This window comes from Manis javanica, chromosome 7, assembly GCF_040802235.1.
Source record: "Manis javanica isolate MJ-LG chromosome 7, MJ_LKY, whole genome shotgun sequence".
NCBI lineage: Eukaryota > Metazoa > Chordata > Mammalia > Pholidota > Manidae > Manis > Manis javanica.
In genome coordinates this window covers 84,937,057-84,951,956 of record NC_133162.1, presented here as the reverse complement: position 1 = coordinate 84,951,956, position 14,900 = coordinate 84,937,057, and the positions used below count along the sequence as shown (strand labels likewise).

At 41.2% G+C, this 14,900-nt stretch overlaps 1 protein-coding gene across 2 annotated transcripts in view; it reads left to right on the top strand.

Annotated features, from left to right (window-relative positions):
• ACTN2 (actinin alpha 2) overlaps positions 1 to 14,900 on the top strand; it is a 67,500-nt gene that overhangs the window by 47,208 nt on the left and 5,392 nt on the right. For both annotated transcript variants that reach the window (XM_017676341.3, XM_073241255.1), the window contains 7 exons: positions 2,460 to 2,607; positions 4,122 to 4,272; positions 6,955 to 7,063; positions 8,455 to 8,595; positions 10,830 to 11,012; positions 13,240 to 13,374; positions 14,228 to 14,407. In XM_017676341.3, the coding sequence (XP_017531830.1) occupies positions 2,460 to 2,607; positions 4,122 to 4,272; positions 6,955 to 7,063; positions 8,455 to 8,595; positions 10,830 to 11,012; positions 13,240 to 13,374; positions 14,228 to 14,407 (1,047 nt within the window). The remainder of the gene's footprint in view (positions 1 to 2,459; positions 2,608 to 4,121; positions 4,273 to 6,954; positions 7,064 to 8,454; positions 8,596 to 10,829; positions 11,013 to 13,239; positions 13,375 to 14,227; positions 14,408 to 14,900) is intronic.

The window sequence follows — 14,900 nt, the reverse complement described above, 5'->3', positions numbered from 1 at the left end:
TTCTTTGTTTTGAAGTCTATTTTGTCTGATACAAGTACTGCAACTCCTTTTTTATCCCTATTGTTTGCATGAAATATCTTTTTCCATCCCTTCGCTTTAGTCTGTTTTTTTTACCCATTTAGTAACTGTGTATCTTTTGATTGGTGCATTCAGTCCATTTACATTTAGGGTGATTATCGATAGATATGTACTTATTGCCATTGCAGGCTTTGGATTCATGGTTACCCCTGGGGTTCAAGGGTAGCTTCTTTACTATATTACAGTCTAACTTAACTCACTTAGTACACTATTTCAAACACAATCTAAAGGTTCTTTTTTCCCCTCCTTTCTTTTTCTTACTCCTACACTTTTTATATATTAGGTTTCATATTCTGCACTGTTTGTCTGTCCCTTGACTGACTTTGAGGATAGTTAATTTAATTTTGCATTTGCTTAGTAATTAATTGAGCTACTTCCTTTACTATTGTCTTATTTTCTCTGGTAACAGCTATTTAGCCTTAGGAGCACTTCCATCTATAGCAGTCCCTCCAAAATCCACTGTAGAGATGGTTTGTGGGAGGTAAATTCCCTCAACTTTTGCTTATCTGGAAATTGTTTAATCCCTGATTCAAATTTAAATGATAATCTTTCTAGGTAGAGTATTCTTTTATTCTTGGGTGGAGGCCCTTCTGTTTCATTGCATTAAATATATCATGTCACTCCTTTCTGGCCTGTAAGGTTTCTGCTGAGAGGTCTAATGATAGCCTGGTGGGTTTTCCTTTGTAGGTGATCACTTTTCTCTCTCTGGCTGCTTTTAATACTCTGCTCTTCTCCTTGATCTTTGCCATTTTAATTATTATATGTCTTGGTCTTGTCTTCCTTGGGTCTCTTGTTGGGAGATCTGTGCCCTTCCATGGTCTGAGAAACTATCTCCTTCCCTAGATTGGGGAAGTTTTCAACAATTATTTCCTCAAAGATACTTTCTCTCTGTGCCTCAGCTTCTTTGTATTCCTGTTCTCTAATTTCTGTTAGATTTACCATCTCCTCTACCTAATCCAATCTGCTTTTAAATCCTCCTATTGTATGTTTCATTTCAAATACTGTATTTTTCAAAGTTTTTATCTCTTTCTTGAAGTTCTCCCTGAGGTCTTGACTATTTCTGTAGCTCCATGAGCATGTTCATGATTTTTATTTTGAAATCTTTATCAAGAATATTGGTGATTTCAGTTTCACTTAGCCCTGTTTTTTGTGTCTGTTCTATTCTTGTTTCTACAAAATTTTGTTGCCATTTCATATTTTTAGTGATTCCTGTGGAATAATAACTTTGTGTAGTCGGTGCCTTCTAGTGCCCAGAAGCTCTACTCTCTGGAGTTGCCCATCACCTGGTGCAATGGCAGGGATCCCAGGTATGCGACACCAGTGCCTTCTGGCAGGAAAGAACTCTTTCCTGCTTCCCGGCTACAGTGCCTGCCTCCACTGCCAGGTCCAGTGGGCCGAGTGCACAGGGAGGAGCCTCTGGGCTATGCTCCTGTAGCTGTCATAGATGTGACCACCCTTTTGCTGGCCTGGTGCAATGGCTGGGGCAGTTGGTGTGTGGACCAATGCCTGATAGGGGGAAGGAGCAGTACGCTGCATATCACAGTCAGGGGCATCAGGGCTGCCTGCCAGCCAAGAGGATAGATTGCCTAAAGCTCCTGAAAGTTTCCAACCTGCTGGGCTGAGTATGCCAGGATGATTTTGTCCACCTGTCCTCTCTCCTGAGTAGCCAGCTCTGTGTAATCCTTGCCCCTTTAGCAGCCCTTTCACTGGTGGGACATCTTTCAAAGCACCTGCCTTTCTTTTATGCTAGAGCAGCTGGTTGTGGGTACCTGTTCTCCACAAGCATCTGGAATCTCAGTCTCTCTGAGTATTCCACCTGTCTGTGCTTTCCAACTCCTCTAATCTCCAGAGCACCATGTAATGTGGGTCCATGCTCCCAGAGAAGATCTCCAGGGGTGAGTGTTTAGCAGTCCTCAGCTTCTACTCCCTCCCCGCTCCCGTTTCTCTTCCTCCTACTGGTGAGCTGGGAGGGCTTGGGTCCTGCCAGATCACAGCTTTGCTACTTTACCCTGTTCTGTGAGGTTTTCTCTTTTGCAGAGATGTAGGGGGTCTGTTCTGTAGTCTTCAGTTTGCTTTTTCAGGATTAGTTGTATTTGCTGTATTTTCATGTTACATATTGTTTTGGGAGAAGGTTGCTGCATCACTTCTCATGCCACCATCTTTTCCCCAAAAAAACCTATTTTTAGTTCTAAAAGGCCCCCTTGATTTAAAAGACAATTAAGACAGTTAGAAACCAAAACAGTTGAATGGTTATTTTGTTGAGGAGGCTTGGAAAAGAAAACAGAAAAGGAAATCCTGTCAATCTCGTTGTGGAAGCATTTATAGAAAAGCCTAAAATTGGATTATAACGAATGTAACTTTGCTTGTCCTCAAATATCCAGGACATTGCTGGGGCCTGGCAGAGGCTGGAGCAGGCCGAGAAGGGTTACGAGGAATGGTTGCTCAATGAGATACGGAGACTGGAGCGTGTGGAACACCTGGCAGAGAAGTTCAGGCAGAAGGCATCGACACATGAAACATGGGCTTATGGTAAGAAAAATGGGTTCCCATTGGGTTTCTGCAAAATCAGAACCAACCTGTGCACAGAGCCACAGTATGCAGTTACTGCTGACTCTGTTCCCAGCACCTGTGACCAGCGGGCAGGTGTCATTCCCTCTCTCTGCTCCAACTGTCCCAGCACTAAAAATCTCTGCAATAGGTGGGATTGAAGATGTATTGTCTAATCAAGCAGCTAATACTTTTCATCACAAAACAGCACTGGAAATGCATCGTTCCCACACTTACTTATATAAGGCCTGGCATCCTCTGTCTTCCCCCAACTTTTTTCTCTTTGACTCGACAAGTATCTGTTTATTCCCTGTGGGTCAGTTAGCCCTTGATTGCATCTGCCAATAGAACAAAGCAATAGAATTTCCCATTTAGAAAATCTGCTTGGAAAGCAAGTGGATGGTATAATTTTCTAGAGTCTTCACTTCCTTCTCTGACTTAGATGATCTCTTCTTTCAGGCTGTGCAAACCAAACTTTTTCCATGATACCATGGTCATAATATTTTTTTGACTGTCTGCTCTTTCCTGAAGTAGAAGAACAAAACATTTCCCCCATCACAGTAATATTTTAAGAAAGATTGGGGCGGCTCCCATTGCCTTTTGCTTTATAATTGTCTGATGATTGCTGTTGCACAGCAGGGTAGGTACAGGTGTGGATCTGGAGACAGGCAGGTTGGAGACCAGCTCTGACACTTTGCATCTGTGGGCCTTGGATGAGTTCTTAACCTTTCAGTGCTATATCCCCTTCAGGGTGGAGTAACTACAATAGGGCTTCGATGGAGATTTAGTGAATTCACATTTACAAAGTATTTAAATTGGTATCTGGCACATAGTAAGTGCTGTGTTGTTTGTCATTGTTAAACATATAAACCTTTGCTTTCCATTCTAGCTTTATAGAATTAAAATTTTAAAGGTCACCACCAAGGGAATAAATGTGGATGCACTTACAGTCACAGCAGTGACTTAATTTAAGAAATATTATTTGTGGGCAAATAAGTGAAGGTTCAGAAAGAAAAATTTCTATTATCTTCAGGAAAAAAAACAGGCTATATTTAGCCACAGTAGAAATTCAAACAAAATGAATTGGGTTAAAGGTAGAACCTATGGATGAGAAAATGGAGTTCTAGTTTCTTACCTATCCCAGGTTACTCTTGTGAGCTAATGATTACTGACTTAGCTGAGCATCATCCTGGAAAACCAGTTACTTATTACTCAGGATTATGAATACTGCAGACTTGTTATTTAGAATGTACTCTGCATGCTTTCCCCCTTATTTGTAGACATGAGCTTTCAAAACACAGAGGGACTCGGGACTCAGTTGCAGAGTAACAGCCCGAGTTCCAGTTGAAATATTGCCTCTGCATCTTCAGTGCGGTCATTTCCTCCTCCTCCTCTTGGTTATTTGGTCTCTTAACCATCACCAGAGCTTTTCTGGTGCAGAGACACTAATGTCTGATGCCAGAAGATTTACACTTCTGGTGCTGCCACCTTTGCAGGCAAAGAGCAGATCCTGCTGCAAAAGGACTATGAGTCAGCATCACTCACTGAGGTCCGGGCTCTGCTGCGGAAACACGAGGCATTTGAGAGCGATCTGGCGGCTCACCAGGACCGCGTGGAGCAGATTGCAGCCATCGCGCAGGAGCTCAAGTAGGTGCTATGTGCTGGTGGGTGCCATGGGCTGTGGGCTTTGGTGCCAGGGTGCAGGGCTGGCAGGGTTCCATACAGGGGCAAGGTGCCTCCCTCCCTGTTCTAGACTGGGAGAGAGACAGGCTGGAGGACTTGGCCAGGGATTCATCTGGGTTCTTTAAACAGATGAGCTGACTCCTGCTCTCGTTCTTTGGTTGTGGTGGCATCCCGGTGTCCCCCATCCACAGCGTTCCCAGCCCCACCACAGACGGCTCATATATCTGGAGGACTAACTCAGCTTGCAAAGGCCAGCCCTCTCAGGCCTGGAGCAGGGGATCTGGAAACCCCACTGGGGAACTACTGCCTGAACTCTGAAGGAAGAGACACCACACCCTCTTTTTCTTTATCATCACTTTCACACTTCTTATTTTATGGAAGGAAGTAGCATGAGATTGAGCCCATGCTGGTTGAAGCCAGAGTGGCAGTTCCAAATCTGGCTCGGGATGCAGACCCTGGCTGTGGCCACCTCCAGAGCACCTCCTGGCAATATTCCTAAGCTTTTTAAGGAAATTCCTTGGCCCCTTTTGACAAATACAAAATCTCATTCCCTTTCCCCCTCACAATCACTCATATATCTGCAAAATTTTAGAGCCTGTCATATATAATCACTTTTAAATATAAGCAATAAATGTTTATTTTATTATGTTACACTTTAAAACCTATGTTCCTCAGTTTGGACTAGAGCAAACTTCTTAATGAACAGATATGGCGTCTTTCAAGGGTGTCGTATATTTTTAGCCTTGCCCAGATAAACTCTTAGTTATTTGTGGTCTTCGTCTCTAAGCTATGCTCTATGTTCATGGTCTTTGCATTATCTTTCTTATGCTTCATGAGTGTCAGATGTTTGCTCTTTAACAATTACAAATAAGGGGATAAAAGAAACTCAAGCTATTTAATGCTCTGTTAAAAGCTCCCATACAGTTTGGAGTGGTTTTAAGTGTTGCTCATAAAATTTAAGTAATAATTTTATATTATTACTACTGGAATCCCCAGTGCCTACTTCTTCACACCATCAAGAGAACAACCACACACAGAACTTAAGTGTATGTTCACTTAATGTTATTAATATTCCTTCCTTTTTCACCTTTCCTAAAATAGAAAAGTGTTTTCTGCAGCTCTCAAAATGCATACAAAACAACATACGCAGTTAAGCAAACCCTAAATCCTTAAAAGCAGACACATATAGAACTCAAAAATGAATTAGAAAGGAGGGAGAAATGTATACCTAAAGACAGCCATGGACAGATGAGTATTGGCATCTCCATTATTCAGTATTCAGTAGATTCCTAGATTTTTATTTTTGTTTTAACTCTTTCTTCCCTTGACTATTTGCCTTCTGAAGAGCCACAGTCTTTTCAGTTTCTATTCAAGGCTGTGCAAATGGCTGATGTGTTTTGGTTTTTGGGTTATAATAATAAGCACAAGAATCTTAGTCCATCTCAGTCTAGTAACGTGTATGTATCTGTAGAAAACTGCTCTTGAGAGCTGGACAAGCTTTAATTGGGCGATGGGAGCATCTTACTGCTGAAAAAATACTGGTCACAACCATGAACTCTTGCTTTATTCAGTAACAGAAGCAATAACATTCAATAAGGACCAGTTAATATTATTTAAGAGGAAAAACAAAGCAATGAACAACCATTGCCTTAACTTAAGGTTGACAGAAGAACTATAACAAAATCAAGCTTCAGGGAAATGGATTTGATAAGACAGGAGGGAATTTCCTGCAGGCTGTCTTATCATGGTCTGTGTAAGAAGTCGTCTCCTGAAGATGTCTTTAAACCTCTGGGAGTTTCACTTTCATCTTACCTAAAAGAGTGATTAAGTTTTGTACAGGAGTCAAACTTTATTCCCCAGAGATACTGGGTTAACCTTCTTGAGAATTTGATGATTTGCTTTAACAGTGAGTTCAAATTATTTCACCTGGAAACGATACCATTAGAATGTAGAGACAGGGCTGGTGAGGAAGAGCATCAGTAAGAAATTACTTCATTCTTGCTGTCTCACTAGTGGCATCAGGCAAGTCAGAACCTCTTTGTCCAGAAGAGGAAGGGGCTGTCCTCCCGGGCTTTGGAAGTCCCTCCGGTGCTTGATGAAATGACAGCGCCCCTGCTGGACATGATGCCCTCCCCAGAGGGAGCCCAGTGCCCTTTGAGAGGAGCCTAGGACACAGTGGGGTGCAAGCTGATGCCTCCACCCCTCCCCGCCCCCTGTGATGTGCCAGGCACTGTGGCTTCAGCTCAGCCCACAGGACTCCAGCTCACATAGTCAGTGTATTTCCAGGCACACTGCCACTTAAAAAAAAGCTCTCCGGGGGCCTGGCCAGGAAGACGAAAGGAGGGTGAAGTTAGCCTGAGGCACTAAGAAGACACCATTTCTCTCTGTCTAGAAATCTGTTGACCACCAGAGTTTTACTAATTCTTCTCGCAACCTGTCAGAGAAGAGTGATCATGTTTGCAGTGGTGACGATAAACAACACCCTGAAATACTGTTCCAATTCTCTGCCAGATCTTTAATTTAAAAAAAAAGAATGATCTGTCTGCTTTGAGCCCATGTCCACTTTTCCTTGTATTATCTGAGTTATTTTTTAATAACTTTAAAGTTAAAATAAAGAAAATAATCTTTATTTTTCACTTTTAATAGTGAACTGGATTATCATGATGCTGTGAATGTCAATGATCGGTGCCAGAAAATTTGTGACCAGTGGGACAGATTGGGAACACTTACTCAGAAGAGGAGAGAGGCCCTGGAGGTGAAGTCTTTAAGCCACCTGTTGACATGAAATCTTTTAATAGAGGCTCTTTAATTAAGTCCCTTGCTATTAAGTTTCTGATTTTCTGTGGCATTATGTGTATAAAACAGATTATCTAGGGAAAGGAGCCATTAAGGAGAATATGAAAAGTAGGAGTAAGAGGGAAATGGAAAGTTGGTAGCTATGTACTATAATTTATCCATAGAGCAGTGAAGCCTACTTTTGATTTAAAAAAAAAAAACCCAGGGGTGATAAAATTATGGTATAAACCCATTTTGTATCAAACAGTAATTACAGTGAATTTCCAAAAATCCTTACATAAGAGTAAACTGAGTTGTGAGTGAGGAAATCAAAAACTTAGCTTGAGATGTGCAAAGGGAAAATGGCAGCAAATGTTGAAGTCAGGAAAAAATCAATATGAAACAGAATCCAGAAGAATTTGGCATTATTCACATGTAAGACTTGGATGAACAGCAGTAAGTGCTTGGTATTTAACTACCTAATTGGCTTTCACTGATGAAGATTCATAGTGTGAAGGAAAGAAGTGGTTGGCAGTTTTCTGAGGCTTTTCACTCTAATAAAACTTATAAAGTACATGATACCAAGCATCCTAGACACAAAATAGCTGTTCCATATCCACCTAAAGAAATAAAAGTGGAGAGAGGAAGGACCAAGCCTATAACAGAGACAGCTCAAATATTTTAGAACAGGAGAAAGATGAATCTAATTACGGGAGACTTAGAGATTCTGCACACTTTCCCTGTCTGCTCCCCGTCAGCTCTGCCATATGACACAAGTGTAGTATCACTCTCTGTTGCTCACAGCCATGTGCTTTCACAGTTTGCCCAGAAAGGCAAAGAGGATCTCTGTGTTAAATCCTGAGTGAGGATTTGAGAACATTTTAATGTAGCTCCTTTGTCTTCACCGGGTAGGTGACTTTTGGAAGAGGCACTCACCTTCTCTTTGCACACTGGTGACTGTAAAATGAGAGAAAGACCTTGAATTTCCTGTTTCCCATCATGGTTAGGGAGTCAGGTCCTCTAACTAGAGAAGTACTGTTTCAGCTGGAAGCAAGTTACTCTATACCGTATGTGGATTCTCAGTTTTCCAAAAGTAGCATGCAGTAGAGTAAGTACTTTTAAAATGAGGCTGCTTTGGATGTTATTAACTCCTTCCTTCATTCAGAAGGCACTTCAGAGACCTGCAGGACTCAGTCTCATCATTTGAACATTAGTTAACCTTTTCTATATACATGCCAGCGATGAGAGATGAGAGCATTGTGATTAACAAAATGTCAAATGATAGTTGATTGTTCCAGAAAGCATATTTATATTTTCAGAGAATTTTTATTATGTAATCTGTGATAACCTTTGCTTCTGTTTAATCTTCAGAGAACTGAGAAATTGCTAGAAACCATTGATCAGCTTCACCTGGAGTTTGCCAAGAGAGCTGCTCCTTTCAACAACTGGATGGAAGGTGCCATGGAGGATCTGCAAGACATGTTTATTGTCCATAGCATTGAGGAAATCCAGGTAATGGAAAACCCAAGTCTGTACTAGAAATGAATGATAATTCTAAAATTATAATTTAAAAAATTTAATTTTACTTCATTTTATTTTTTTACTTAGAAAAATATGCCTAGAAATTACCCTTTGACCTTTAGCTTGAAAATATGTATACTACTCTTAGCTGCGACTAAATTACCATCAATCAGATAATGGTGAATACATCCAAAAGTGTCTGTTTTTAGAAAAGGAAGGCAGAATCATTGAGCAAAACAGACATAGCTGCTCTTGGAATTACAGAAAGTTATGAGTTTATTGACTGCCGAGTTAACTACTTTGTAAATGTGTGGATATTACTGTTTCTTAAGATCTACTGAGTTTTGCTAGATCATAAAGCATAAGAAATCACGTATCAACACAAATTCAAAGAGATATATGCAACTCTGTTCACTGCATCATTATTTACAATAGCCAAGATAATGGAAGCAACCTGTGTTCATCAATAGTGGATAAACTCATCAATGATGAGTGGATAAAGTTCATCAATGAGTGGATAAACACGAAGTGTATGTATATATAAACACACATACAGATACGCACACATATGGTGGAATACTACTTAGCTATAGAAAATAATGAAATATGAAATCTTGTTATTTGTGACAATGTGGATGGACCTAAAGGGTATTATTCCAAGTGGTGTAACTCAGAGAAAGACAAATACCAAATGATTTAATTTATATGTGGAATCTAAAAACAAATGAATAAAAGAAACAAAATAAAACAAACTCACAGATACAGGAAACAAACTGTTGGTGCCAGAGAAGGGCATTGGGGAATGGGTGGAATAGGTGAAGGGGATTAAGAAGTACAAACTTTGAATTATAAAATAAATGGGATGAAATGCACAACACAGAGAGTATAATCAATAATGTTGTAATAACTTTGTATGGCAAGATATGATAACCAGACTATCATGGGGATCATTCTGTAATATATAAAAATATCAAATCACTACGATATGCTCCTGAGACTAATAGAATATTGCATGTCAATTCTATGTCAATAAAAAAATTAATAAGTGGAAATGTCACATTAAAAAAAAGAAACCACAAATTAGCACTTCTGCCTCCTATAATCCACAATGTTCTGCTTCTGATTTCTTCTGGAACTTCAGAGTTATAAATAAGGCTTCTAAGTGGTCATGTTAAGGAGGATGGTTACTCTCAAACAGCCAGGACCCAGTGTATTTAGAGACCAATGTACAGTGAATTTGATGTACAATAGAATACAAAAAGACAAGATTTTTTAATTCTTTTTTCTGTAAAATAGATAGGTCATTGAAAAGAATCCAAATATAAGGGAAATATCAAAGGTTGGGATTTGAACCCACATCTCCCTGCCAAGGAACATTCTAGAAGGGTTTGTACCTAGAAGGTGTAAGGGGAAATATGTTACTTGGTTGAACTCTGCATTTGTGTTCTGAAAGAGGCCACGGTGGTGTTTCTTGCTTGAGCTCTCAAGCAGAGATTAGAAATCTGAAATTATTTTTGGAATAGGTGAGACTTCTAAGTGTGCCTTGGGAGTCATACTTAATGCATGAAGTAGTTTCTTTGTTTACTGAAGGATGTGTTGGCTGCTGATCTGTAACCTGAAGTAAAGGTTAGCTTCACACTGGAAGGTGGCCCACGTGGCACCTCCAAATGGCTGAATTTAAGGGGCTGATGTCATGTATGTTAGAACCAAAGGATAGAGTTTGACAAATGGTGGCTTTATAAAATCTGAGGGGAAGAGTTGACTTCTGTGGCTATTTCTTTTTGAGGAGTAGGGATGGGTTTCCTGGTGGTCTTTAAGTGTAACAGCCGCAAATGTTAGGCTCTTTTGTTGAACTGCAAAGGTAAAAGTGGGCACAGAAAGGGCAGCTAAGGGCAGTTGTGTTTGCCAGTGGAGGGTAAGACCTCAGCAATAGCTGGGGATCAAATATAGTGAAAGCAAACATGACTTATTAAAAAAGAAAAATATTTTTGAAGGCTTTGGATTAATAGTCATCAATTAAATAGTCCTTGTGATGTCTTTTTAACATTTTCAAAGAACTTGACTTTTGTGCACCAAATAGGTTTTCTAAAACATCCAGAATTTGTTTTCCTCCAGAGATTCCTGCAGGTATAAAGGTATTTACACATGTGCAGCAAAGAACACCAAAGCCTGTAAAATTCACACTGAATTCAAGCTGGGTTTTCTCTGCTTCTGTCTCTGGTTAGAGTTTGATCACTGCACATGAGCAGTTCAAGGCAACGCTGCCAGAGGCGGACAGTGAGCGGCAGTCCATCATGGCCATCCAGAACGAGGTGGAGAAGGTGATTCAGAGCTACAACATCAGGATCAGCTCCAGCAATCCCTACAGCACTGTCACCATGGATGAGCTCCGGGCCAAGTGGGACAAGGTGGGTGACTGAGGAGTGGGTGTGGAACAAGGTGGGAGTCTTTGAAGGCAAGGTTGAGGGAAGAGGTAAACACTTGGGGGACTTAGAGTGACTGCCTGATTTTGCATCACAGTCAGGGTTTTCATTCACCCCATATTTCACAGATGTGTTAAAAGGTAAGCTAAAGCATATGAATAATTTTAAAGTTTATTTGAGCAAAAACGGATTCAAATTGGGCAGCCTCCCATCTAGCAGATAGATAGGAACACCAAGAAGCTGTACGAAATGAAAGGCTTTTATAGGCAGAAAGGAGCGGGAACAAAGAAGTTGTCTGGCAAAAATAGCTTGCTTGTTACTGCAAAGTTACTTTCCTCCGAGGGACACGATGGGCCTGTCCGGCAGATGACGTAACTGGTACTGATCAGGCAGTTCCTGATTGACAGGTTTAAAATTCCATCTATGAGAGAGCATAAACTATAATTAAGTTATTTCAGTTTGGTGACATGGGCTTAGCAGAAACAACTCCTTTTGGGGCCTGTTGCCTTGTTTTTAATAGATGAAATTGTTAAATTCTTAAATGCCATTCCACAACTTCTGTGATTTATAAGGAAAGAAAGTAAAAGTGATTTTCTTTAAAGAAAATCTTACAAAAGTTGGCAAAATCAGTAGATGTTATGATACTAATACCAGAAGGGAAACTATTTTTAAAACCCCAACTAAAAATTTGGTGAAATTAGCTTGCCTATAACTTCATTAAAGAAATTTTAGACTGTAGGGTAGACCTATTCCAATTGTGCATGAATTTTCAATGCAGAACACTTGCTTAGAAAACTAGGTCTGGGAAACTAAAGTGCTCCTGTTGACTTGCTGCCTTTTAAGTTTTGGGAGACTGTCCAGAGATGTGATTACAGTCAAAATGGGATCATTTGAGCCTTTTTTGTCTCATTCTTCAGAAAAATTTATTTTCAGGGTTTAAATTATAGCACAGTCAGCTTGGTGTGCTTCTACATAGTCTGTCATGGATTTGAGGTGGCTTGCTGTAAGAACACACATGGCAGCAATCATTTAGTTAAAAACAAAGCAAAGGAGGGGAAAAAATATATGGGAAAGAGAGTGTTCATCTGAGAGAATGTACTTAGCTATTGCACTTGAGCTTTTCATTCAGCTGTAGTCTTCTGACAGCCAAAGTAAAAAGGGAAACATGGTAAACAAAGTATTTCCCTTGAAAAAAAAGGGAAGTAGGCCATTTTTAAAATCAAGACAGAGTTCTCTCCCACCATTAAGTTGTAAAGCAAATTGCCACATGAACTTTTGTAAAAGGGCCATTGAAAAATCATGTCTGTAGCAGTGGTTTTGCAGGAGACACAAACGAGACTGCTGAAGTAGCTCTTTGTGGGTTTCAAGAAAACTGAGGGCCTTAAAATGTAAATCACAGGGTACAAATGGGATGGAGGAGGTAGGCTAGGCAGAGGACTTTCTGTGGCCCCAGGAAGCTAGCGGGGATTGTTAACTTTTTTAGTTTCCTTTGGCAGTCGGGGGGAAGCCCGCAGGGCCCTTCTGATAATATTTGCAAACTGGTAAAAATACTTACATTGGAAACAAATTATATTAAACTATAGTTACTAAAATAGTAAAAATTTGTTTGTTCCCCTAATTTTTTTAAGGTTGGGCCATAGTAATGTAGGTGCTTCTTTACTAACACATTTAAAACCAAGATCTAGCAGCAGGTCTAATAGTTTTGAAGTAGTGATGAATATATATGATCTTTTGAGAAGCAGGCAGTAACTAATGTTCATAATATGAAGGTTTGTGATTCTATCGCCATAAAGTCACAGTACTGCTTAAATACCATGGATTTGCTGCCCACATTCATAATTGAAAGAAATGCTCCCTTTCAATTGAAGACAGTGAAAATAAAGAGGAACAAGTTAACCCCTTTCAAGTTCACAAATCCTCTGCACACTGGACCCAGCCCCTGGGGTTCATGCTACAGGCTGAGAGCCCCTGGCGGGAGGAACAGTCCTCGTCCCTCGTGAGCCTCACCACAGCCTTGCAGCAGACACTCAGGCCCTGGTGGCGGTCCAGGCTAGATTGGGCTCTCCCTTCAGTCCTGCAGTCAGGACTCCCACTCTACCATACTCCCCTCCTCCCCTCCCGCCCCTATCTTTTGTACTGTTGCTAAATGTCTCCATCACCCTTGTTGGGCCAGAGCTGGCTTCTAATCCCTGATGCCCTTGGTCCCTGGTAGGTGAAGCAGCTTGTGCCCATCCGGGACCAGTCCCTGCAGGAGGAGCTGGCCCGCCAGCATGCCAATGAGCGTCTGCGGCGCCAGTTTGCTGCACAGGCCAATGCCGTCGGGCCCTGGATCCAGAACAAGATGGAGGTAGGTCGGTGCCCATCAAGAGGAGGTTTACCATAGCCCTGAATGGAGTCCCTGAGCTGATATAACAGCGACGCGTCTCATGCTGCAGCAGTTCTGGTCACCCCACTCAGGGTGTGCGAGCTCTGCTCCTGCTACTCTGGGCTCCACCCCTTCTGGCCCCTGGGCTTTTGGCCTGTGTGTGCCTGTGGGCATCAGTGCAGCACATGGAGGCTGTTCTTTCTGCACCTGCTCATTTTGTCAGTAAAATGACTGGATTTTACTGGATTTTTCTAGATTTTAAATCATCCATAAAGAGAACATGTGAAGAGTCACAAATGCTTTGTATTTTCAAAACACTTAAGGCAAAGTGACCTCTGAAGGACACTGATTCCTGGGTTCATTTTATCACTAAGAACAGACATTTATTGACCCAGTTATTTTTCTCACAAACTTCCTTCTGGTGATAAAATGCTAACTTTTTTCTTAAGAAGAATATTCAAAAATATAAGCACTTCTGACCACCGGTGAAGGAAGCATCCAGTGGCCTTAAGTCTGCCCGGCAGCTGCAGTGCCACAGGCTCCCCTCCTAGGGAGGTACCCATCTTCACTGGTAAGAGGCCGTGGTGACTCACTGCTTACCCCTCTTAGTTTGCTTTTTTGGATCTAGGTTGTTTTTGGATCTAGGTTGTTTTTTTGTCCATCCTCTAGACAGACTCAAACAAGAGCTTGTTTTGTTCTGTTTCCCACTTCATCTGAGAAAAGCAAGTGGCTTTGCTGCCTAAGGCTGGCATAGCTTCTGAAGCATTGTCAGGAATGACAGCTTCTGCGTGGTTTCCTTTGAGGCCAACTCTTGTCCTGTCCTTGCCTCCACCAGGAGATTGCCCGGAGCTCCATCCAGATCACAGGGGCCCTGGAAGACCAGATGAACCAGCTGAAGCAGTATGAGCACAACATTATTAACTACAAGAACAACATCGACAAGCTGGAAGGGGACCATCAGCTCATCCAGGAGGCCCTGGTCTTTGATAATAAGCACACCAATTACACCATGGAGGTACAGTGGCCAGACAGGCTGTGTTGCTGTTGTTTCTAATTGTGACCATTTCACCTTCTTGGAGTTTTCTTTCTGCACTTGTCTCTGGTTGTTCCCATTAAGTTCTACAAGTATGAAAGTTAGGGCTCTTAACGCCTTTCCTGTCACTGTATATGAAAATGCTTTGTGAACTCTATCAAACACTATATAATTACTCATCATCATCACCATCAACAACGTCATCATCATTGTTATTATCACAACAATGAATTCTTTGCACTGCTTCAGAGAGGGCACCAGAAAAAGGACTCGGCCCAATCTGATCACCCTGAGAGCCAGCAGGTGTCTTCCAGGGCCCATTCTGCTACTTGGCAAATGGAAAGATATTTCTAGGGACAAATAGACTCTACCTTGTATATTTTATTTACAGAGTACCAGTTGTCACTCTTAAAATCCTGGTCTAACTTCTAAGTACTTTCTGCTACAGAAATCTTATAGTAAGTGGAAAGGTAAA